Raw genomic sequence first — 23433 nt, forward strand, 5'->3', positions numbered from 1 at the left:
GCAGATATTATTCGCTCTCTGTTTTAAAAAAAGCCCCCTAAAAAAGTTATTGGCTTCGTTCAAACAGGCGTTGAGGCTTGTATACTGTGAATGGGCCATTTTTTCTGAAATCTCTAACCCCCAGGTGTTGCATTCTGGGATCTTATTGAAATCTGTTAGGACTCAGTGGCTGTCTGGGCGTGGCTGCACATCCTAATGTGACAAGCGTGTGGATGCGCTGCTCGGAACGCACACTCACCCACAACCAGCACACCTATCACATTAGGACAAACTGCTGTGTCCATGCAGCCCACCTGCATCCTAATAGATTTCAATTGAGCTGCCTGACACCAGACACCAGACACCAGAAAAAAAACATCCTGTTGACAGTATATGGGCCTCAGCACCTGTGTAAATGAGGCCATTTATTGAAATAGATGCAATGAGAATTGGAGGTGTGGTCTATTAAAAATAATCTAATTTCGGCTGGCTTTTTTTCAATTAGAGGTCAGAATTATCACAACAGATCTCACTAACTTATACACTGGCTCAGGTAGACTGTTTTACAAAAAATGTAAGTGAGGATTGGGTATAACAAATACTTGTACATTTCTGTTATATCTTGTTTGTTGTTCAAATTTAGAACTATGCAATGGTGTTAATTTTCCTTTTTTTATATAACTGGGGTGAAAATTTTTATACATTCAGGCTGGGTTCACACTTAATTCGGATACAGCTCACAGCAGGGGTCTGGTGCCTCCCTGTTCTCTGTTTCAGGGATGAATCAGGCCCAAATTTTTGCCTGAATTCGGACCTGAAACAGTGCCAAAGACGCACAGGACCCTTGTGCAATCTGCTTCGCAGCCGCCCCGGAGATGTGTGAACCGGCTCCATTGAGAGCCGGTCACAGTCTCCTGTCCTGCGAATTGGATACGGGGAAACCTGCATCCAATTTGCATAAGTATGAACCCAGCTTAACACTAATTTTAAAAAAAGTGACAAAGTTAATGGTTGCCTATAATCTTCCTTCCTTCCTTAATTCCTCCTCTAAAATGTTTTCTGAGAGTGTGGCCAGTAAAATTATTGATCCTTTTTTTTTCTGATGTAGGTTGAATACCAGAATGCCACTCAGTCACTCTACTTCGAAATACCAGACGTAGTGACTCCTTTTATTCAGATAAACATATCAGAAACTTCATTAAAGGTACAAGAAAAATTCACATCAAAATAATTGCAAAAATTATTTCTCTACTTTAGTTGAAGAATTTGGACATAATTGATTTATTAAAGCAATAAGCTTAGTTCTAGCTGTGCAGACTTGTTTGGTGTAAAAGTTACTTTTTTAAAGCTGAACACATATGCTGATGTAAAAACAGCAATTCATGTAGTTAGGCATTGATTATACAGGAATAAAGTATATATTTTAAAGAGAAGTATGGCCAATGCTTTTTTGGCCATACTTCTCTTCTGGGTCACAAGAGTGTACTTATTTTTGCACTTCTGTGACCAAGAAGTCATAAAGCCACTCTAGGCTCTGAAAGGTTCTTGACTTTAAGGTCAGCATCCACTCAGATGCCCGACCGGCAGCTGGTTTAGTCTTTCAGCGTCTCGCTGAGAGTTTGAGCCAGCCGCTCCCTCCCCGTCCCCAGACCGGCACTGTAGTGAGCGCTGGAGGGGCAGAGCAGTAAGTGGTGATTGACAGTCACCACTCTCTGCTCAATAATGACCAAGAACTGAGCGATCAGCGGTCATCTGATCGATCAGTTCTCAGTCTTAGACCCAGTGGGCATACCTCCCAACCATCCTGGATTCCGTGGGACTGTCCCGAGATTTAAAATAAGTCCTGGGGTCCCACAGATCTGGGTTGGAGTTCCGGTGTTATGACACTGGGCTTCACTCAGTGGGAGTATCCTCACTGCAGCCAGTAAGGATTTCTACCAGCAGAACATCTCAGCTTCTCCCTCCCCCTTAAACTTCTTTCAAGTCATTGGTTGCCAAGACTGCTGGCATCCTGGCAACCGATGACATGCTTTGTGGGTGCGCACTGTGAAGGAAACTACTTCTGTGTAGAACGGCTCTACCTCCCAGCTCCACTCCTGGCTCCAAGTTGCTCCTGCACAGTAAGGTAAGGGCGGCTCTGGGACAAAGGGTAGACAGGTTCCCTGGAGGCAGACTTCACATGGGAGAAAGAGGGGGGAATCACATGGTAGCACCCTCCCCCCCACCATGCAGTCTAGAGCACATCAGGCTGTGCTTCCTACAGCACCTGCAGTCCCATCGCCAACACAAATGATTGCAGGACCCTGTTGCCCTGCTCTGTGTTTTCACTCACTGAGCACTCCCCTTTGCTCCTAGTGGCTGTATTCACTAAAGAAAGAAGGACACCGCCCCCTCAGTCTCGGCTCAGCCATGCCCCCTAGTCCATGTGTAGCAGAGAATGCCAGGCGTCTACACTGAGGTTCAGCAGGTCTGTTTTCCTGTGTTGTAATGCAGATGCCTAATGGGGGAGGAGGGGTGGCTGTATGGAATGGCTGGGGGTCTGTAGTGCTATGGTGTCTGCATGGGGGCAGAACTTAGTAGCATTATTGCATTGCTACAGTCCCCCCTTCTGCATGCAGACTCCATAGTGCTACGGTCTCCTAGCCCCATCATTGTAATCAGCTTGGGAATGGAAGACTGCAGGGGGAGGGGGATCTAACACCAACAATGGAACTTACTTTAGTGACAGCAATGATGGTTATTTTAGGTACTGATGGCAAAGGTGGGACTTATTTCAGTCAGACAGCAGCCACTGGGCGTACTTTAGATGCAAACAGACTGCAATATCCATCAAGCTGTAATGCAAGTACTGGTATTTCAAGCTCACAGGCCATCATTTAAGGATGACCATACACTACACAATCTGATTGTACAATCCACTTTACCTCTCCCAAGAACTATATAGTGTAAGGGTCTATTTCTTTTATACAAATGCAACGCATTGTTTAGGAGTGTCCTCACATTACATTGTTTTGGTAAGTCTAAGGCCGGGTTCACACTAGCGGCTCGCAGCAGGGGGTCCGGTGCGAACCTGTTCTCCGTTTCAGGGGCTAATCAAGTCCAAATTTTTACCTGAATTCGGACCTGAAACCTGAGCCAAAGACGCACAGGACCCTTTTCCAGTGCAGACCCGGTCACAGTCTCCTGTCATGCGAATTGGATGCTGAGAAACCCACATCCAATTCGCATAAGTGTGAACCCAGCCTGAAGGAGATTGTACAATGATATTGTGTAGCGTATGGCCAGCATAATCCCCTGTTGGGGAGAAGCACATTGAAGGAGTAGGAGAGGGTCTGTTCCTATAGTCTGGCTTTCTGAGTTTGCACTACTTGCAATAAAGCTTGTTGGATATTAAAGCAGACTTTCAGCTTAAACGTCATGTTGTGTTGGGTTGTGTTGAAAAGGCAACCCTATTCTCCAGCATCCTATCCTACGCCACTGGTCACTGGTATCAAGGGTGTCAGATGGAGACTGTTCAGGGTTTGTTTACCTGCCCCCATCCCAGCAAAGAATGTGGGTAGGAGGTGGATAAATTAACTCATAAAGTCCTGATGTGACAGCCAATGCCATCACTAGTGCGGGTCCCCAGTGCCACGATCCTGTGCCTGTCAAAAGTATTGCAATGCTGCTTCCCCTAGGCTCCTCCCTAACTGTGACCTGTCAAGATGAGGAGGAGTCTAAAAGGCAGCCTGCAGGATGAGGAGGAGTCTAAAAGGCAGCCTGCAAGATGAGGAGGAGTCTAAAAGGCAGCCTGCAAGATGAGGAGAAGTCTAAAAGGCAGCCTGCAAGATGAAGAGGACCCAGGAGGCAGACTGAGGTCTGTCTGTTGAAGGAGAGGATTGTGCTGGGGACCTTGGGTTGTGGGCAGAGTAAAAAACATTTGTGCTGGGGATGAGAGTGTGCTAGTAGGGGGTAAGGGATAGAAGACTAGTGCTAGGAGGGAGGATTTTTGCTGGGAGAGGGAATTTGAGGGGTGACAGAAGTAAGTGGAGGGGAAATTTGGAGGGGATGTGCTAGGAGGAGTGATTTGGGGGGATTTGTGCTGGAAGAGGGGAAGGGGAATGTGTTCTGGGGGAATTGTGGGGAGGGGATTTGTTCTGGGAGGGGGAATTTAGGAGGTGACAGGGTAAGATTTGTTATAGGAGGATACATTTGAGGGGGATTTGTTCTAAGAGGGGAAATAATGGGGAATGTGTGCTAGGAAGGTTGATTGGGGAGGATTTGTGCTGGGAGAGGGGGGATGGGGAAAATAATTTGTGCTAGGAGGATTGGGGGGGTTGTGTTAGGGGGGATTACAGGGAAGGGATTTGTGCTGGGAGGGGAAATTTGAGGGGGTAGCAGAGAGTATGATTTGTTCTAGGATGGGACATTTGGGGGGCACGTGCTAGGAGGGGTGATTTGGGGGGTTTGTGCTGAGGGATGGGGGAAAGAGCATTTGAGTTAGGAGGAAGGATTTGGGGGGTTTGTGCTAGAATGGTTGGTTTGGGAGAGGGGAGAGGAGGGTACATTTTTTGGGGGGGAGAATTTTTGCTAATAAGGATGATTGGGGGGGGGGTTGCTTAATCTAGGAGGGGGGATTTGGGTAGAGAGGATCTGAGCTGGGGGGGGGGATTTGTTCCAGGAGGGAGGATTTAAGCAGCGGGAGGATGGTGAATTATTGTCCAGGGAAAATGTTGGCCTGCAAAAAGAAATTTATGCTGGGGGGGGGGGGGGGGGGGGTAAGCATGCAAATGGAGGGGGGGGGGGGTATTTGCTGACATTGCATATATTTCTCATATACTTGTCAAACCATTTGGCAGGTAAATAGCTTCCTTTATATGTATTTTACTGTTTTTTTCAGTGTTTTCCTGGAGTTCAGTTTTAGGAAATCAACCACAATCACTGACAATGTATTGATATTTATAATTATATTATTGTGGCAGCACTGGTGTTTATCAACTTCTCTTGCCTGGAGCTGGCTTTGTGCTGGCTGGGACCCACAGTCTTTGTGTGAAAAAGCTGCTGCAGATCTGTGCTGGACATAAAGACAACAAGAACACAGAATGACATTATACAATGCAGTACACATTAAAACCATTTTACAGTTCAATAAATAGGAATTACAAATATTGCTGCACACTGCAACACTCTTCTACACACTGGTTAGCAATTTCTGTCTCTTCCCTAAAACCTAACCACATTACAACCCATTATTCAGTTTTCAAGTTTTGCACAAAATGCTTCTGGTTACTATAACTCACATCCCATGTGAAATTCAAAGGCAAATATTACTTTGTTTTATCATTTTTTTATAAATCTCTTTTTTTATTTTCATTTTTCTTCAGAATAATATCTCAAGCCCTACCAGTAGCCTGAGCAGTAACCCGAGCTCTATCTCTTACAGAATCATTCTTATATTGTCTTTTTCATGCTTCTTTGTGACCAGGGTTGTGATAACAGGTCATAGTTTTCAGATTAGCAGTGCATTTGCATGCAGTTTTAAAGTTGTGACTGCGTAACATGGAAGGTCTCTCACTACCGTTCTAATAAGAAACTCCACTTTTAAGAGGTTATTAATTTAATATTTTCCATTTCAACTAAATTAGAGGGTATGTCAAGCCATCATCTTTTGATGTTTTTTTTTTTTTAGGAAAGTATTAAAACCCTAATCATGTTATTGTTTAAAGCCGGTGCCCCATTGGTGAAATATCCCTTTACAAAAGGATCCCGTCTACTAAACTCTGACAGTAGTCACCAAACTAAGGGTACCCTTCGGAAGATTTAGAGCCCATTCACACTAGAATGCAATTCCAGCATTCCATGCCAGTTTCCCACATCACATTACAATCGCACTGCCCTTTCAATCTGTAGTGGGTGTCAGTGCTAACTTAATGACACCCCAAAATCTGGTTGCTAATGCAGTGTGTTTGCCCGGACCAGATCATACATAAGTACCATGCGATCCAGTTGCTGTTCGTTTCCAAAAGTAGTGCAGCGCAAAATCGGACTGCACAGAACTGCATGTAACCCACACAGGAACATGCACATGGAATTCCTAGTGTGAATGGGCACTACTTCACCTTTTGTTCTGGTAACAACTCAAAATGTTTGGATTTGCCCTCATGTTCTGTCTCTGAGATAACTGTCCCTAGAACTAATAGAGTGAAGGAATCTCCCAAGTGGGGGACACAGACAGTAATAAACACCTGAAAGAGGTTTTAATCCTTCCCTACTCCACTACTATCAAAAGCTAAAAAGCTTAAAGATGGACTCAATTTTAAAGTAAACACATCATGAGAAGTGTTAGATGCTGCGTTTGTTGGTCTTCTTTTGAATTACTATTTGCTTGGCTGCTATGTTAAATCACTGATTTCAGCACCTTCTAAATCATTTTTTTTTCATACAGGTTGGGACACCTTTTCATTTACAAGCTAATACATATCCAAAAGCTGAAGGTGTTTATTATGTGGTATGTAAAATTTTTGAATATTTTGGCCAACTTATGTTTTTTCCTGGTTTCAGTGGCTTTGGTTATTAAAATGTGCAAACATTTTTTTCAGATTGTGACATCATCTCTTGATCTAGCACAATTAAATTGTTATAACTATGTTATACAGCAGGAGTTTTCTTCCATGTTTTCATGATAATAGCTTTGAATCAAACAGCATAGCAAAGTGGAATTGACACTTCCTTGTGGTGTTCTATGTCTTCTGAATGAGCTAAGGTTATCCATAGTACAGTAATGTGCTGTTTTAACTTAAGTGGTATTAGATGTTTTAAAATGCATGTCTTGGCAAAAAAAAATTAAAAACATATTCAGTACATCGTTGCAATAAATGCATTTTTTCTGTGTTTTATTCCCTTAAAGCAGGGGTAGGCAACCTTTAGGAAATGGAGATCTACCTGGACAACAATGAAGAGATCAAAGATCACCGGGGAGCAGTGCCCCCTCCTTTTTAAAAAAAAGCTAAAGTGGTTGTAAACCCTTCCATATACCCAGTGAAGTGAATAGCCTCAGATGATACGCAGAGATGAAACAAATCCTCCTGCATAATTTTTATTTATCTGCAGTCTTCTCTTTCCTACATCCCTTCAAAAGTGCAGAATCGTGTTAAAATCCTTCTCCATCTGATAGTATCACAGAGGAGGGGGCTGAGAGCTGCAGTTACATTGTGTGAGAGCTGATTGGAGGAAAGGCACAAACCCCCTTTACACAGCACACAGGAGCGAAGGAAGGAAACAGAGATGTGTTCTGAATAGACAAGCTGTGTGCTGAGCTCCCTCCCCCCGTCACAAATGTATCTCATGTGTCATGAAAACTTCTCAGGAGTAATACATGCTGCTAACAGAGGAACGAAGCACCAGAGAGAAATGACACTTAGAGCTTTGGAGAGAGATAGATAAACACAACAGATATATGTGCTTTGTTTAGATTTCATGACTGAGGTTTACAACCACTTTAACTAGCAAGCCCCCAATAAAAAGACGGCATGAAGAAGACAGCCTAGAAAAATCTACTAAAACTAATGTCACTGTAAAATATAAACTCAGCCTACCTTAAACATTAGCTTCAGTGAGAAACTCAGTATTCACCTTCATGCACAATTCTTTTCATTTCTGGGGAGTAATTGGTCACCCCCACAAGTCTGATGCCTAATTTCATTATGAAAGCAGAACATCTGGTACTACAGGCTGATATTACTAGTTTCAGGCCTGGTTATCTGCTCTGATTTCTGGCCAGTAAAAGGACTATGGAGGGCAGTGTCCAGGGCTCAGTAGTCGTTAGGGCAGCGTACAGAGGTCAGTAGGATGTAGGGCAGTGTACAGAGGTCAATAGGATGCAGGGTAGTTTACAGAGGTCAGTAGTAGGTAGAGCAACGTGCAGAGATCAGTAGGATGTAGGGCAGTATAAAGAGGTCAGTACTATGTAGGGCAGTATGCAGGGGTCAGTAGGATGTAGAGCAGTGTTAAGGGGTCAGTAGGATGTGGGTCAGGGGGGCATGGTACTGGGGGATCAGAAAGGCACGATGCAGGGGGGTCAGGAGGGCATGGTACTGGAGGGTATGGTACTGGGAGATTAGGAGGGGACAGTACAGGAGGGATCAGGAAGGGTTGGGGTGTCAAGAGGGCATGGCACTAGGAGAACCGGAGAGTATGGTATTGGGGGGGGGGGTCAGGGGGGCTGGGCTGTCAGGAGGGCATAGTATTGGGAGGTCGGGAGGGAATGGTACTAGAGGGTCAGGAGGGCATGGTGCTGGAGGTCAGGAGGGTATAGTATTAGGGGGTCTGAAGGGAATGGTACCACGGTGTCAGGAGGGCATGATGCTGGTGCATCAGGAGGTCTGGGGTGCTGGGGTGTAAGGAGGGCATGGTGCTGGGGCATCAAGAGGGCTGTGGCTTCCGGAGGGTATGGTTCCGGGGAATCAGGAAGTCTGGGGTGTCAGGAGGGGGCTACCTGTGCAGCTTAGGATAGGGTGAGTGTGCGCCTGCAACGCTCTGGGGAAAAAACTGGGTTGGCAACACTGGAAAGTGTTTGCAAACTACCCGTCACTTGCCGGCGGTCAACGGATGGCTCGCAAACGACAGATTGCAGACTCCCACTTTTAAGCCATGGCAAGCACAGAAAAATAACTGATCTGACAGAAATCCAGTGGGTCTTGACATGTTTGGCCTGAAAACACCGAGCCTCCAGAGCCTCTGCTGCACTAAAATCCCAAGTAACGTGGTCAGCCCTACCTGTTGCTGAGCTACAGAACTCTGCATGTCCCTCCCACCTCTCTGTCCTAACAAAATCACTCAGTATGTTCTAAAAGTTCATGTAGAGATGTTTGGGTGCTCAACTTTGATATTGTTCTTATATATTTGGATAACATTATTTATTTTCTTCAAGAGCTTTGAGGAACATAATAAACTCCTAGACCAAATCTTCACCCAATTGGCACAGTATGGACTGAAACTATAACCTACCAAATGTCATCTCATGCAGGCTTGCAGCCAAAATCTGGTTCCTGTTGTGGAGGCTGAAGGGGTGTCACTGGACTCGACCAAAGTTCAGGCTATGAGAGACTGGCTGATCCCAAAGGCAGTCACTGAGCTTTGCTCTTTCTTGGGACTGGTGGGGTACTATCGGAAGTTTATTCCTCAATTCTCCTGAATTGCCACACCCTTACACAGCTACTTTGTGGAAATTCTTCTCAACAAAAGGGCAAGCTGTCCCCTTCCATACAAACTCAATGGCAAAACGCTCCAAAAGAATTATGAAATGCTTAAAGAGCAGCTATTAACTGCTCCCTTCCTGGTGTATGCCAGCTACTCTAAATACTTCCAGGTATACACAGATGGCAGTTGTCAAGAATCAGGGCCAAGGACATACACTAGAGTCTAAATTAATCTGAAGTTGCCCTTGTACAGCGTAAACAGGAGTTCCAGCTGGTGGCTGAGAAACATTCCCTTGATGAATGGGCGACCCTGCAGCAACAGGATCCTGACATCGCAAAGACATGGAGGTTTCTCTCCAGTGATCATTCACTCACAGATCGAGAGCAAGGAAGGCTTTTAGCCACAGTTAGACATCTACTTTGATAGTGAGTTTGCCTGAGGATTAGCTAACTCAATACCTCTGTACGTATATAAACCAACTCATATTGAGGTGGTTTTACCAGGATCATGGTTGCAGCCACAACCATTATCCCTGTACCTTTTTTTTTCAGCTGCCGATTCTCTTTCTTGTAAAAGTGATCTGAGCAGCTATACAGCAGCTTTATCACTTTTACATGTGGAGGAAGGGGTCCCCCCCCTCCTGCTGCCACTCTCCTTTACCGGGCTCTCCTGTTCCATAGGGAAGCCCGATACTGATGGGACTGGTCAGATCGCATTTACTATGAAAAGTAGAAGAAGCGGAAGCTCCTTACTAGTTATGGGCTCCGGCATGTTCAGGTCGAAAAATGGAAAATACAAAAACCACGCTCTATGCTAAAGGTATATAAAAAACATAATTGAAAAACATAAACCGCATTGTGTTATGGCGACCTGAAAGTAAGGTCGCTGAAACTTCAAAGTCCCAATAAAGTGCTTGTGCTCAAACTCAAATGACTTAAACCATTGAACAGTAAAGATTCCAAGTCCCAAATTAAGTGCTCGTGCTCAAAGATAGATGCGAGATTCCATACTTGATATGTGCTCAGACAAGGTGCCCCCACATAGATGTAAACTCACCCCTCAGAATGGACCAACTATCGCTAGTATGGTCAAAGGCACATGTGGGGAAGCCCCTGTGGATCTTCTTTAGACTGGCGTTGCCTGGGATAAATGTTCCTCATGTGGATAGAGGTGACAAAAAACCTCATTGCGCAATAATGTTTAAAAATGTATTCCAGATATAAAAACATAGTAGTCAACTCAGATGTAAGGGTGCCTAAAGCCTGGCACCCGGTGTGAATAGCAGGTAAGTTATCCAGGAAATCTGCCGGTTAGTGTTCAATTTCCGGAAACGAACGTTGGGGCGGAAGTATGTAGCGATGACAAGAATCAACCTCGACGCGTTTCAGCCTATCAAATGGGCCGCCATCAGAAAGTTGTCGGTTCGAACCCGCCAGGAAGCTGCCAAAGCACACCGCCAGTCATAGGCAGTGAGGCATTTTCCCAACCGGCAGCTGCACATACACATGCTGCCTATGATTGGCAGTGTGCAGTGACGGCTTCCTGGTGGGTTCCATCCAAACATGCCCAAGCTCATTCTTACTCCTTACCCCCTTCTGTGACATCAGAAACCGAAACCAAAAGCGATAAGCATTTGCTGCTTTGGAGGCCAGAAGAGAGATATGGGGCCTAATAGACCCTAAATCTTTCCAAAAAGAGGACCTGTCACAGCCCATGCTCACGCAAGGGATGTTGTTTATCCCTTATAACAGCAATAAAGATAATCCAAATGAAAAAATGTACAGGTACAGTGTAAATAAAATAAATTAAAAAAATGTGCCCCCATGCAAATGCAAACAATCTTGTAAGTCCCCCACGCATATGTAAACAGCGATCGCTCCACACATGTGAGGTATCGCCGTGAACATCTGAGTGAGAGCAATAATTCTAGCATCAGTCCTGTGTAACTCTAAACTGGTAACCTGTAAAGGCTCTTAAAGCGAAAGTAAACCCATCCATAAAACAGTTATATTTCCGGCACGTGAAACTGCCATTGGTTGTGCTCTCAACCAAACTGTCAAACCTTCCAATGGCTGGTGTCTTGTGCAGCATCATGGCAGTTGTAGCTTAAACAGAGGCAAAGATGGCAGCTTTCTTGGCTGAAAATGATAGGGGAGTTTACTTACACTTTAAAACGTTGCCTATGGATAATTTGATTTGCTGTAGTTTATCGCCATTCCATGGGTGTGCATAGTTTTTAAACACAACATGTTTGATATCTATTTACTCAGTGTAACATCATCTTTTATATTTTACAAAAAAATTTGGGTAATATATTGTGTTTGTAGGCTAGCCTACAGCACCTGGTATTCCCAGGCTGTCTACCATCCAAGTACTTTCCAGGCCTGACCCTGCTTAGCCTCCGAGATCAGATGAGATCATGCGCATTTAGGGTTATGTGGCTGTAGGCCTAGCCTACAACACTCAGTATTCCCAGGCAGTCTCCCAACCAAGTACTAACCAGGCCTGACCCTTCTTAGTTTCCGAGATCAGACAAGATCAGGCGCTTTCAGGGTGATGTGACTGTAGATGGCCTTTTGGTAAGCTTGTGAAGATTGCTTCTCTTTTTACGTGTGTTATATTTAGAATTATCTTAACAACAGACGGAGCAATGTGGTGAGATCATGTCAGGTGGCTGTTCCATTTTGGCTGATCCCACAGTTGAAGATGGGGAAGGAAGGGGAAATGGAAGGCTAGGAAATCTTCCATCTCCCCAGATGTGAGTTTTTTCTTTGGTTCATGTGTATTTGGCGTTATGACATGGGGGAGAGTCACAAGTGGACCTTAAAGTGGATGTAAACCCACTCTCATCCTTTCTAAACTACTGCCATAGTGGTTCTGTATGTAGCGCTGGTAGATTTATGATCTACCATCTGATAGGTAAATTTAGTGAATTGCTCTTTAGGGGAGTTAGATTTGCCTCTGTTCCAGCTTGACTGACGTTGCGTGTGGTTCCACACTGAGCCGGTGGGTGTCGCTGTTACCATTGGCTGGTGTTGGAAGGGCAACGTGTCGAAGCGTATGGGTGCTCCTCTGTCCCGGAGACAACTCGGTGGAGGTGGTCCTCCGAGTTGCATTCTGGGAGAGGGTATTTATGGGACAGACGCCATGTTTTGGGGTTCGTTTTACAGCCACCTGCTGGCCCTCCTGGCCGCCAGGTATGCGTTAGAGTGCTACCTCATGGACCTCCGTTCCGGAGGCCCGCGCCCCTGCGGCACGTGGGTGGGCCCAGAGGCATGTCTGGGGCCTACCACAGCAGCCGAGGAATGGTCCTGAGCTGTCTATCCAGAGTGAAGAAGCTGGACAACCGAGAAGATCCCAGGGGAGGACCCGTCATGGAAGGATCATGCAGAGTGCTGGTCTGGAGAGGGGCCTGGTGACTTGGTTGGAGGACGTATCCTAAAGTAGTTCTACAGCATAGTACTGCCGGGTTGGCTTAGAGGTCCAAGTACTGTGTCTGACATTCACCGCAAAAATTAATACATCCTGTGGCAGAGGATCGTACAGGTTTATTTCAAGCAAGTCTGTGGCAGAGACTTTTGTTCGTGCTACGTACTGGCTGCTAGGCAAGTGAGAGAGGCCTATCCAGGCGAGCAAAGATTGTGTCCCACAAGGGGATTGCATCCGATTACAATATTCAACTTTAAAGGACGTTCTCAAGAATCCTAAAGAAAGGTATTTGAGCTTCCCTGCAGATTCCCTCCTGCCTCTTTCCTGCTACTTCCTTCGTTACTTGGTTCAATAAAGCATTGAAAACGTACTCAAGTGTTGGTGTTTTTATCGTCCAGAGGTAAACCCAACGGAACCCTAGACCCGGTGCCGGTGAAGCAGGGGTGTCGAGAGTGAAGGTAACAAGCTCGCTTAAACCAGCAGCTCCACCGAGAGTTAGTGCTACATGTATAAGGATATACATGCTTCCTGCATGTATCCTTACATGTCAAATGTCTCCCCTCTGTCTGTTATGAGACCCGAAAAACTGCAGATTCTGTGGGTGGGTCTGTTGCCTGGAGCTCGATGGGTGGAGTCGTGATGTCAGTAGACTCCCCGCCCACCTCTACACTCCCCTTGTCAACATGCATTTTCTCCTGTGTATTTCTTACACTGAACTTCTGCTATGATCACTAACATCCAGTCAAAACCCAGAAAAGTCACCACATGACTTCAGCATGTCCAATCATGCCAGGGGGGTGGAGCAGGCAATCCTAGGAGAGGTGGAAAAGAAAGGAGGAGGGGATCTGAAGTACACAGAATGCCTCTCTTGGGCTTGTGCATGAGATATATACATCACCTGTCACTCACAGCAAGGGGGAAGAACTGACTCCTATTTCTCTGTGTCAGTTTTTAGCTCACTGAAAAAAGATAGTGAAACTGCTCAGAGCTGGATTAACTCTTCATGGCAAGACTGGGCACAGATGACATGAAATCCTATACTGTATAAGGTGCAAGCCTTAATTATTTTTTTTTCGGGTTTACATCAACTTTAAGACCCTTAAGATGTTCCTGGGGGGCCAGACACTTGTGGAGCAGGAGAGAAGAACCCCCTAACCCAAAGCGCACTATGACCTTATTTTAACAAAAGAGGTCAAATCATTTAGGTGAGTGAGCACTTAAATCACATGGTGAATTCATTTGGCTTGGTGGTGAGCGGAGGACACAATCGTGGCTGGGCACCATAGATGGTTTTCTTCGTTTGGAGGTCACATGGATGTTTTTTCCAATATTCCATATTTTTTCTAACAAATGGACTTATGGATCATGTGGACTTTCTGGGCTGATTTATTTAATTAGTTACACATTGGGTTTGATTTTGTGAACACATGGTGAAAGCGTCACTTTTTATTTTATTTTTAAGCACTATATTGTGTTTGTGTTCAGTAAAATTCATAAATTTTTTTCCCAAAAATTTATGTTTGAAAAATCACTACTTAAATATAGTGTGACATAAAAAATTGCAAAATCCACCATTTTATTCCCTAAAGCCTCTGCTTAAAATATATAATGTTTCTAGCAAAAAAATTCAGACTTCTACATGTATGAAAGAAATGTCAAAATTGGTCTGGTTTTGAAGTGGTTAGAAGTGGATTGTGGTAGCAGAGAGCCCGTATTCTGACAGAAAAAGGAGACATCTTTCAACATGTGACTCCACAGCCTTCATAGTCTGACAAGTCATACATGGCACAATTGGACATTTTAGGGTAAATGAGACTGAAACTTTTGCCTGCCGGAATTTCTACTGCCTAGGATTGTATGAATGGGTACAGCTGGGGTGTCAGAATTGACCACCTTCCTTGGTTTCGGGGGAAGAGAAACTGAATGTTGCAGACAGTCTACTTGTTGATGCAAGGAGTAATAGTGAAGGACGTCACCGTAGGAGGTTGATCCAATGAGTAATGACTGTTAAATACGCTGACTATGTTTTATAACTTTTGCTGTTCAATCATAATTACCAATATATAATAATATATTTTCTGTTGTCCATTACATGAAGAGAATAGCATCTTTTAAAAGGGCAGAGTGTAGGCAGGTGTAGTTAGTCTTCCAACCTCTAGCTTGCCTAGTGCCATTATTGCATGGGAAGGGGAGCCTTGTAAAGGAATTGGTCCCATTGAGATTCTGTATAGAGCCTTGAGAAAGGAAGATAGTTTGATTGGACCCCAAACTCTTGAGAGACTTTAACAGCCATCTTGAGTCAGGAGAACATTTGAATTAAGATACCCCACGTCATTCTGGCGTACTTCGGGTGGTAAGGAAAGGAATCTGCTTGCAAGGGACAATGCTTAGCACAGAGTCAGGTTCCACGTGAGAAGGGATAGCTCAGGGAAGGCTCCTTCTTCCATTCATACACTCTGGTATACATTGTGGTGGTGTGGAGCCAGTGCAAACTACAGAAACATCTTCTACCTATTCCTAAAAGAGACACTACTTCTGGTAACCGAAGCCGTTATCTGGCAACATATCTTGTAAACAATGATGTTGTATATTCTCTGGAATGCTTAGATCAGGACTAAAGATCAGTTTATCTGCTGCTGCAAACAAACTGTGCACAATTTATATAAAAAACATCAGTACACTATAAACTATGTGTGAGTATTTCCTCCCAATACAAGGTGCTATATCTAATTCAGGCCCCATCTACACACTTGCTTGCATCAATTTCTTTCCCAGCTAAACAACGCCATTGACTTTATTCCTAAGAGCCTACCCAAACACTGTGCTTATTAAAAGGATGTAGTTCTGCCTGCCTATGTCAGTAGGAACTGCCCCTGCAAGAACTTTACAGAACTGGTCATGGTGTCACAGGAACAAGGTTATTTATAAAAGCTCAGGCATGCTTTAGATAGGAAAAGGGAGGTTTGGGGGTTAAAAAATTATACTGCCTTTACAAACCCTTTAAGATAAATGTTTAATGCATTTTTCCTTTATTTAAAGGTTTCTGCAAATGGAAAGGTATTGGCTGCAGGCAAGAATAAAACCAGTTTTAGTCTCACTCCTGAACAATCCTGGACTCCCAATGCTCAAATTTTAGTTTATTTTCTCAATCTGAACAACAGCTTTGGTGGTATAATCCAAACCACTCAGATACTTCGTATCACAGGTGCACTAAAGAACCAGGTAAAATAAATGCATCACTGAAGACACCATGCTTTCCAAGCACTAGACAATTTAAGTTTTATTCATGTCAATGTGATGTTCCATTAAAGTTTTATTGTGTTAGGTGCTCAATTTGATATCTGTCTTATAGGTGACTTTATCATGGAATAAAAACAGTGCTAAACCATTAGAAAATGTCACTCTGTCTGTCAATGTGAAGGAATCTCGATCCTTAGTGGGACTGCGAATTGTTGAAAAAAGTTCCACGCTTTTTGGGGAAGCAAATGATTTAACCTCCAGCAGAGTAAGTATAACTGAATAGAAGCTATCACATGAACAAAATATAGGCACAGTAGAGGGGTAATATACTAAAACTGAAGCACTCAGAATCTGGTGCAGATGTGCATGGTAGCCAATCAGTTTGTAACTTCAGCTTGTTCAATTAAGCTTTGACCAAAAAAAAAAAAAAAATGAAAGCTGATTGGTTGCTATGCAGAGCTGCACCAGATTGTGCACTACTCTCCAGTTTTAGTAAATTCCCCTCATTATGGCAAAAATAGCGACACTTACACCAGATTCATTCAATTTTTGGGGAAGCATCCTGTACTCAATAATTCTATAATAAAATATATAATATTATAAAGGGTAAGCAAAAAAGGTCTGATGAATAGTCTTTCAAGTTTAAGTAGCGCTAGTAGCGCTGCTTAAGCTTGAAACACTATTCATCAGACCTTTTTTACTTACCCTTTATAATGTTTTGTACTAATATAGCAGCTGCTTCGTTTAATTATAAATATTTTTACCCCTAAGCGCTGGAAAAGTGATCCTGTTTACTTCCTTTTTGTAAAATATATAATATGTTCATAAAAGTGAGGAGGGCTTCCCAGAAAGGGGCATATGCAATCTATTCTATGACAAATGAAATCTTACCTGATACTTCAAATGTATATTTCTACCATTGAAACCATGTAGAATTACTGAGGTGTTCCCATTTTTGTGTCACACTTAAAGCAAAACTCTAGTTTGTATTTTTTACTTTGTAAAGTGATAAGAATAGTGCTAATCCACACACACACAAAAAATATAATTTGTACTATTCACCATTTCAGATTGTAACATGTGTATGTATGTATGTATGTGTTTACCCAATTATTCAAAATTTACATGTGTTCATATATATGTGTTAAACCAATTCAATATGCAATGTCTATAAAGTGCTAGTGCATAATACAAACTCTATGCAACATGCTATAAAGCTGCTGAGATAAGGTGCAGAAAAGATAAAAAAATATGCAGCGATGAATATCAATATTGAAAAAATAAACAAACATTAAAAAATATGCCAAATGAGTGAACAGTCTCTCCTTATGTGATTATCACATAAGGAGAGACTGCTGCTGCTCCTTGAAGACATCACATGACAAAACGGACATAGAGCAGGGCCAGGACGCTGAGGACATAGCGATTGCCAATTGACACACTTGCAGTCCATGACAGGTCTGGAAGTGAACGGCTATACATAGCTGAGTGTGTTACTCCCTAGTGTCGGGCAGGAACTCTTCAAATGTGAGTGGAATGAAAATAGTTTTTAACAAGCCTGTGAGATATTTTTTACGCTATGGAAGCCTCCTTCTTTTTTCTTTGGCTTTCCCATGACATGCTGAATTCGTTGAGAGAAAAACTGTGATTGATGACCATATCTGGAGAGTTTGTTCCTCCAGTTGTTATATCCAATTATTTTTCTGGTGAGTCCAATTGAGAAAGCGCGGTAATGGATTCACATATTAGTGAAGTTTGCTTTTTGTGGTTTTTTTGATAATCACATAAGGAGAGACTGTTCACTCAAATTATATTGATTATAATTTGTAGTATTCACCATTTCAGATTGTAACGTTTTTTTTGTGTGTGGATTAGCGCTATTCTTATCACTTTACACAGTTCACTAGTTTTTTTCACAATTATTGGAGTAGCAGCTGTTCATTTGAGCACACATCTGTGGCACTGTTACTACTTATTACATTGTATTTTTTACTTACCTTTGCTACAGAGGAGGTCCTGACCCCAATATATTATTTCCGGGGCATTAGGCCCCTTTCACACGACAAGCCCGCTCGGATCTGCCTGTCCGTTTTTCAGGCGGATCCAAGCGGGCCATCTATTGACTCCTATGGGCAGGCGGATGTTAGCGGAGATGTGCCTGCTGATACCGGCCTGCCTTCCGATCCGCTCAAAACAGACGTATGGTGATACTTTCGCCATCCGTCTTGGTGGATCGGATGAGATCTGATGAAAAGGGACATACTGTTTTTTATCTGTTTTCGTCCGATCTTCCCATAGGGATCAGCGGGGCTCTGACAGGCGCCTCCCTGCTCAGTGAGTAGAGATGGACCTGTCATCCGCTGGCTCAGTGGAGATCAATGGAACGATCTCCTGCTGAGCTGGTGGACTCCGCTAAACGGATCTGCCCTGTGTGGAAGGGGCCTTAGGGCTTCATACATGAAGGGCACCTTTGTGTGCTCACCTTCGGCAATAGCTCTGTAGGAACCTCTGGCTGACGTTTCCTCTGTAGAAACCTCTGGCTTTTGTTTTAACACACCCTGTAGGTCCCAGTAACTATGGTGGGTGACGTACTGATGCATCCACAGCAGCCAGAGGTCTTTACTATTGCCCCAAACAGAAAAGCAGCCACACCCACTATAGCTTGAAGCTTACAGACTTTATAGGACATGTTGTTCCTATGTTGCCACTGTACCTTGCCTACTGCCATACCACAGAAAAGAGAAGAGAGGGACTGGAGCGGCCACATGACCGCTATAGTACATAGTTACATAGTACGTGAGGTTGAAAAAAGACACAAGTCCATCAAGTCCAACCTATGTGTGATTATGTGTCAGTATTACATTGTATATCCCTGTATGTTGTGGCATTCAGGTGCTTATGTAATAGTTTCTTGAAGCTATCGATGCTCCCCGCTGAGACCACCGCCTGTGGAAGGGAATTCCACATCCTTGCTGCTCTTGCAGTAAAGAACCCTCTACGTAGCTTAAGGTTAAACCTCTTTTCTTCTAATTTTAATGAGTGGCCACGAGTCTTGTTAAACTCTCTTCTGCGAAAAAGCTTTATTTCTATTGTGGGGTCACCAGTACGGTATTTGTATACTGAAATCATATCCCCTCTCAAGCGTCTCTTCTCCAGAGAGAATAAGTTCAGTGCTCGCAACCTTTCCTCATAACTAAGATCCTCCAGACCCTTTATTAGATTTGTTGCCCTTCTTTGTACTCGCTCCATTTTCAGTACATCCTTCCTGAGGACTGGTGCCCAGAACTGGACAGCATACTCTAGGTGTGGCCGGACCAGAGTCTTGTAGAGTGGGAGAATTATCGTTTTATCTCTGGAGTTGATTTTTAATGCATGCCAATATTCTGTTTGCTTTGTTAGCAGCAGCTTGGCATTGCATGCCATTGCTGAGCCTATCATCTACTAGGACCCCCAGGTCCTTTTCCATCCTAGATTCCCCCAGAGGTTCTCCCCCCAGTGTATAGATTGCATTCATATTTTTGCCACCCAAATGCATTATTTTACATTTTTCTACATTGAACCTCATTTGCCATGCAGTTGCCCATCCCATTAATTTGTTCAGATCTTTTTGCAAGGTTTCCACATCCTGGGGAGAAGTTATTGCCCTGCTTAGCTTAGTATCGTCTGCAAATACAGAGATTGAACAGTTTATCCCATCCTCCAGGTCCTTTATGAACAAATTAAATAGGATTGGTCCCAGCACAGAACCCTGGGGAACCCCCACTACCCACCCCTGACCATTCCGAGTACAGTTTTCAATCCATGTACTCACCCTATGGTCCATGCCAACGGACCTTATTTTGTACAGTAAACGTTTATGGGGAACTGTGTCAAATGCTTTTGCAAAATCCAGATACACCACGTCTACAGGCCTTCCTTTATCTATGTGGCAACTCACCTCCTCATAGAAGGTTAGTAGATTGGTTTGGCAAGAACGATTCTTCATGAATCCATGCTGATTACTGCTAATGATACTGTTCTCATTACTAAAATCTTGTATATAGTCCCTTATCATCCCCTCCAAGAGTTTACGTACTATTCATGTTAGGCTAACTGGTCTGTAATTCCCAGGGATGTATTCTGGGCCCTTTTTAAATATTGGTGCTACATTGGCTTTTCTCCAATCAGCTGGTACCATTCCAGTCAGTAGACTGTCTGTAAAAATAAGGAACAACGGTCTGGCAATCACTTGACTGAGTTCCCTAAGTACCCTCGGATGCAAGCCATTTGGTCCCAGTGATTTATTAATGTTAGGTTTCTCAAGTCTAATTTTAATTCTCTCCTCTGTTAACCATGGAGGTGCTTCCTGTGTTGTGTCATGAGGATAAACACTGCAGTTTTGGTTACTGAAGCCCCCCGATTCACTCGTGAAGACTGAGGAGAAGAATAAATTCAATACCTTCGCCATCTCCCCATCCCTTGTAACCAGATGTCCTTCCTCATTCTTTATGGGGCCAATATGGTCTGTCCTCCCTTTTTTACTGTTTACATACTTAAAGAATTTCTTGGGATTTTTTTTGCTCTCCTGCGCTATGTGTCTTTCATGTTCTATCTTAGCCTTCCTAATTGCACCCTTACATTTCTTGTTGCATTCTTTATAAAGTCTGAATGCTGAGGATGATCCCTCAACCTTGTATTTTTTGAAGGCCTTCTCCTTTGCTTTTATATGCATTTTTACATTGGAGTTAAGCCATCCAGGACTTTTGTTAGCTCTTAAATTTATTACCCAATGGGATGCATTGGCTAATGCCCTTATTTAATATGCTCTTAAAGCAAACCCATCTCTCCTCCGTGTTCTTTGTTCCTAATATTTTATCCCAATTTATGCCTTTTAGCAAGGTTTGTAGTTTAGGGAAGTTGGCTCTTTTGAAATTCAGTGTCTTTGTATTCCCTGTATGTTTCCTATTTGTGTGATTTATACTGAAACTAATTGACCTGTGATCGCTGTTACCTAAATTGCCCCGTGTTTCCACATCCGTGATCAGGTCTGTATTGTTGGTTAATCAGTAAATCCAGTAATGCTTTATTTCTAGTTGGTGCGTCTACCATCTGACCCATAAAATTGTCCTGCAAGACATTAAAGCGAAGTTCCACACAAAAATGGAACTTCCGCTTTTCGGAACCCTCCCCCCCTCCGGTGTCACATTTGGCACCTTTCAGGGGGGAGGGGGGTGCAGATACCTGTCAAAGACAGGTATTTGCACCCACTTCCGGCATAGACTCCCATGGGAGTCTATGCCTCTTCCCGTCCCGACCGCGCTGTCTGCTGGGAACACACAGCTCCCAGCAGAGAGCGGGGACCACTAGGGACGCGCAGTGTGACTCGCGCATGCGCAGTAGGGAACCGGGAAGTGAAGCCGCAACGCTTCACTTCCTGATTCCCTCACCTAGGATGGCGGCGGCAGCTGCCGAGAACCGAGCGGGTTCTCGGCGTCGCCTGCCGACATCGCTGGACCCTGGGACAGGTAAGTGGCAATGTATTAAAAGTCAGCAGCTGCAGTATTTGTAGCTGCTGGCTTTTAATATTTTTTTTTTTTGGCGGTGTGGGTGAACCCCCGCTTTAAGGAACTGGCGAGCCTTAAATGAATGCGCGGTTCCCTCCGCCCAGTCTATGTCTGGATAATTAAAATCCCCCATTATGATAACCCTTCCCATCCTTGCTGCTAATCCAAATTGTGATAGGAGATCTGTCTCCACTTCCTCCCTCCCTCAGGTTAGGGGGCCTATAGCATACTCCCAGTATTATTTTCCCCCTTAGCTTCATCCCTTTGGAGCTCTACCCATAAGGATTCCACCTCCTCCCTAGCTCCCTCAGTGATGTCATCTCTCACATTCACTTGTACATTATTCTTGATATATACCCCTCCCCTTTTTTACCCTCTGTATCCTTGTGGTAAAGGGTATACCCTTGAATGTTTGCCAGCCAATCATGAGAGCTGTTGAACCAGGTCTCTGAAATTCCCACAAAATCCAAATCCTCCTCGTACAACGGTATCTCTAGTCCTCGTATTGGGTGTTTCGAGATTGCAACTAGAACTTGCTACTATACTTACCTTGGGTTTTTGTGCTTTGGTCAACCTACCATTAATGCCCCCAATACTACCCTCTGGAATATCTTCCGCGCTGACTATCTCCACCTCTGGACCCTCCCCCCATCACCTAGTTTAAAAACCCCTCTAACTTTTTGGCCATCTTCATTCCCAGCTGATCTGCACCCTCCTCATTTAGGTGCAGTCCATCCCTTCTATAGTACCGGTTATCGACTGAGAAGTCGGCCCAGTCCTCCAGGAACCCAAACCCCTCCTTACTACACCAGCTCTTCAGCCACTTGTTTACTTCCCTAATCTCCCTCTGCCTTATTGATGTGGCTCGATGTACTGGTAGTATTCCTGAGAATACTACCTTGGAGGTCCTTTTCCTCAATTTAGATTCTAAGTCCCTAAAATCATTCTTTAGGACACTCCATCTGCCTCTGACTTTGTCATTGGTGCCAACGTGCACCATGACAGCTGGGTCTTCTCCAGCCCCTCCCAGTAATCTGTTCACCAGATCCGTGATGTGCCGACCCCGAGTGCCCAGTAGACAACATACTGTTCGGCGCTTCAGGTCTTTGTTACAGATTGCCCTCTCTGTCCTTTTAAGAATTGAGTCCCCTACCACCAGAATCTGTCTTTCCTTTCCCTTTGCTGCCCCCCCCCCACTCTCACTGGAGGAGTTCTTCTCCTGGCAGCTAGGAGAGTCCCTCAGCTCCAGCAGTGCTGGTCCCTGACTGGTTTCACCAATGTCACTCAATGGAGCATACTTATTGGGATGCTCCAGTCCTGGATCGGCCTCCCTGGCACTTCCCCCTCTTCCCTTCCTGACTGTCACCCATCTACTCTTTGCTAGTGCCTGCACCTCTTTGTCTCCACCCGCCTCTGTGCTGGCCCCTGCTGTCACCTGCCGTGTACGTTCCTGGCTCTCCTTTAGTATGGAGGGACTTCTCAGTGCTGACAGTTGCTTCTCCAGATTCAGAACCTGGGCTTCCAGGGAAACAATGTGCTTACATTTTGCACAGCAGTATTCGCCCTCGATCAGATGATCAAGGAACGCATACATGCAGCAAGATGTACAAAGAGTCGCCTCTCCACACCCGCCGGGCATCGTACCTATTAAATTTAATGAGGATTGGGGATTATACCCTGTCCAAATTACCTAACAACTAGCTTCCTGACACTAATACTCAAGACAATACACAGGTAATTACAAACCTACGTGTACTCGCACAACAGTCGCAGACCTATGTGCACTCGCAGACCTACGTGCACTCGCAGACCTATGTGCACTTGCAGGCCACTCGCAGAACTATGTGTACTCGCAGGCCACTCGCAGACCTACGTGCACTCGCAGACCTACGTGCACTCGCAGACCACTCGCAGACCTACGTGCACACGCAGGCCACACGCAGACCTACGTGCACTCGCAGGCCTACGTGCACCCGCAGGCCACTCGCAGACCTACGTGCACTCGCAGACCTACGTGCACTCGCAGACCACTCGCAGACCTACGTGCACACGCAGGCCACACGCA

At 44.4% G+C, this 23433-nt stretch overlaps 1 protein-coding gene and 1 pseudogene across 1 annotated transcript in view; one reads left to right on the forward strand and one right to left on the reverse strand.

Annotated features, from left to right (window-relative positions):
- LOC141140044 (CD109 antigen-like) overlaps positions 1–23433 on the forward strand; it is a 138159-nt gene that overhangs the window by 62085 nt on the left and 52641 nt on the right. The window contains exons 12-15 of the mRNA XM_073626806.1: positions 1088–1183; positions 6404–6466; positions 15625–15807; positions 15938–16090. Coding sequence (XP_073482907.1) covers positions 1088–1183; positions 6404–6466; positions 15625–15807; positions 15938–16090 — 495 coding nt within the window. The remainder of the gene's footprint in view (positions 1–1087; positions 1184–6403; positions 6467–15624; positions 15808–15937; positions 16091–23433) is intronic.
- On the reverse strand, positions 11487–11605 carry LOC141141691 (5S ribosomal RNA; annotated as a pseudogene).

This window comes from Aquarana catesbeiana, linkage group LG04, assembly GCF_042186555.1.
Source record: "Aquarana catesbeiana isolate 2022-GZ linkage group LG04, ASM4218655v1, whole genome shotgun sequence".
In the NCBI taxonomy this organism is placed as follows: Eukaryota; Metazoa; Chordata; class Amphibia; order Anura; family Ranidae; genus Aquarana; species Aquarana catesbeiana.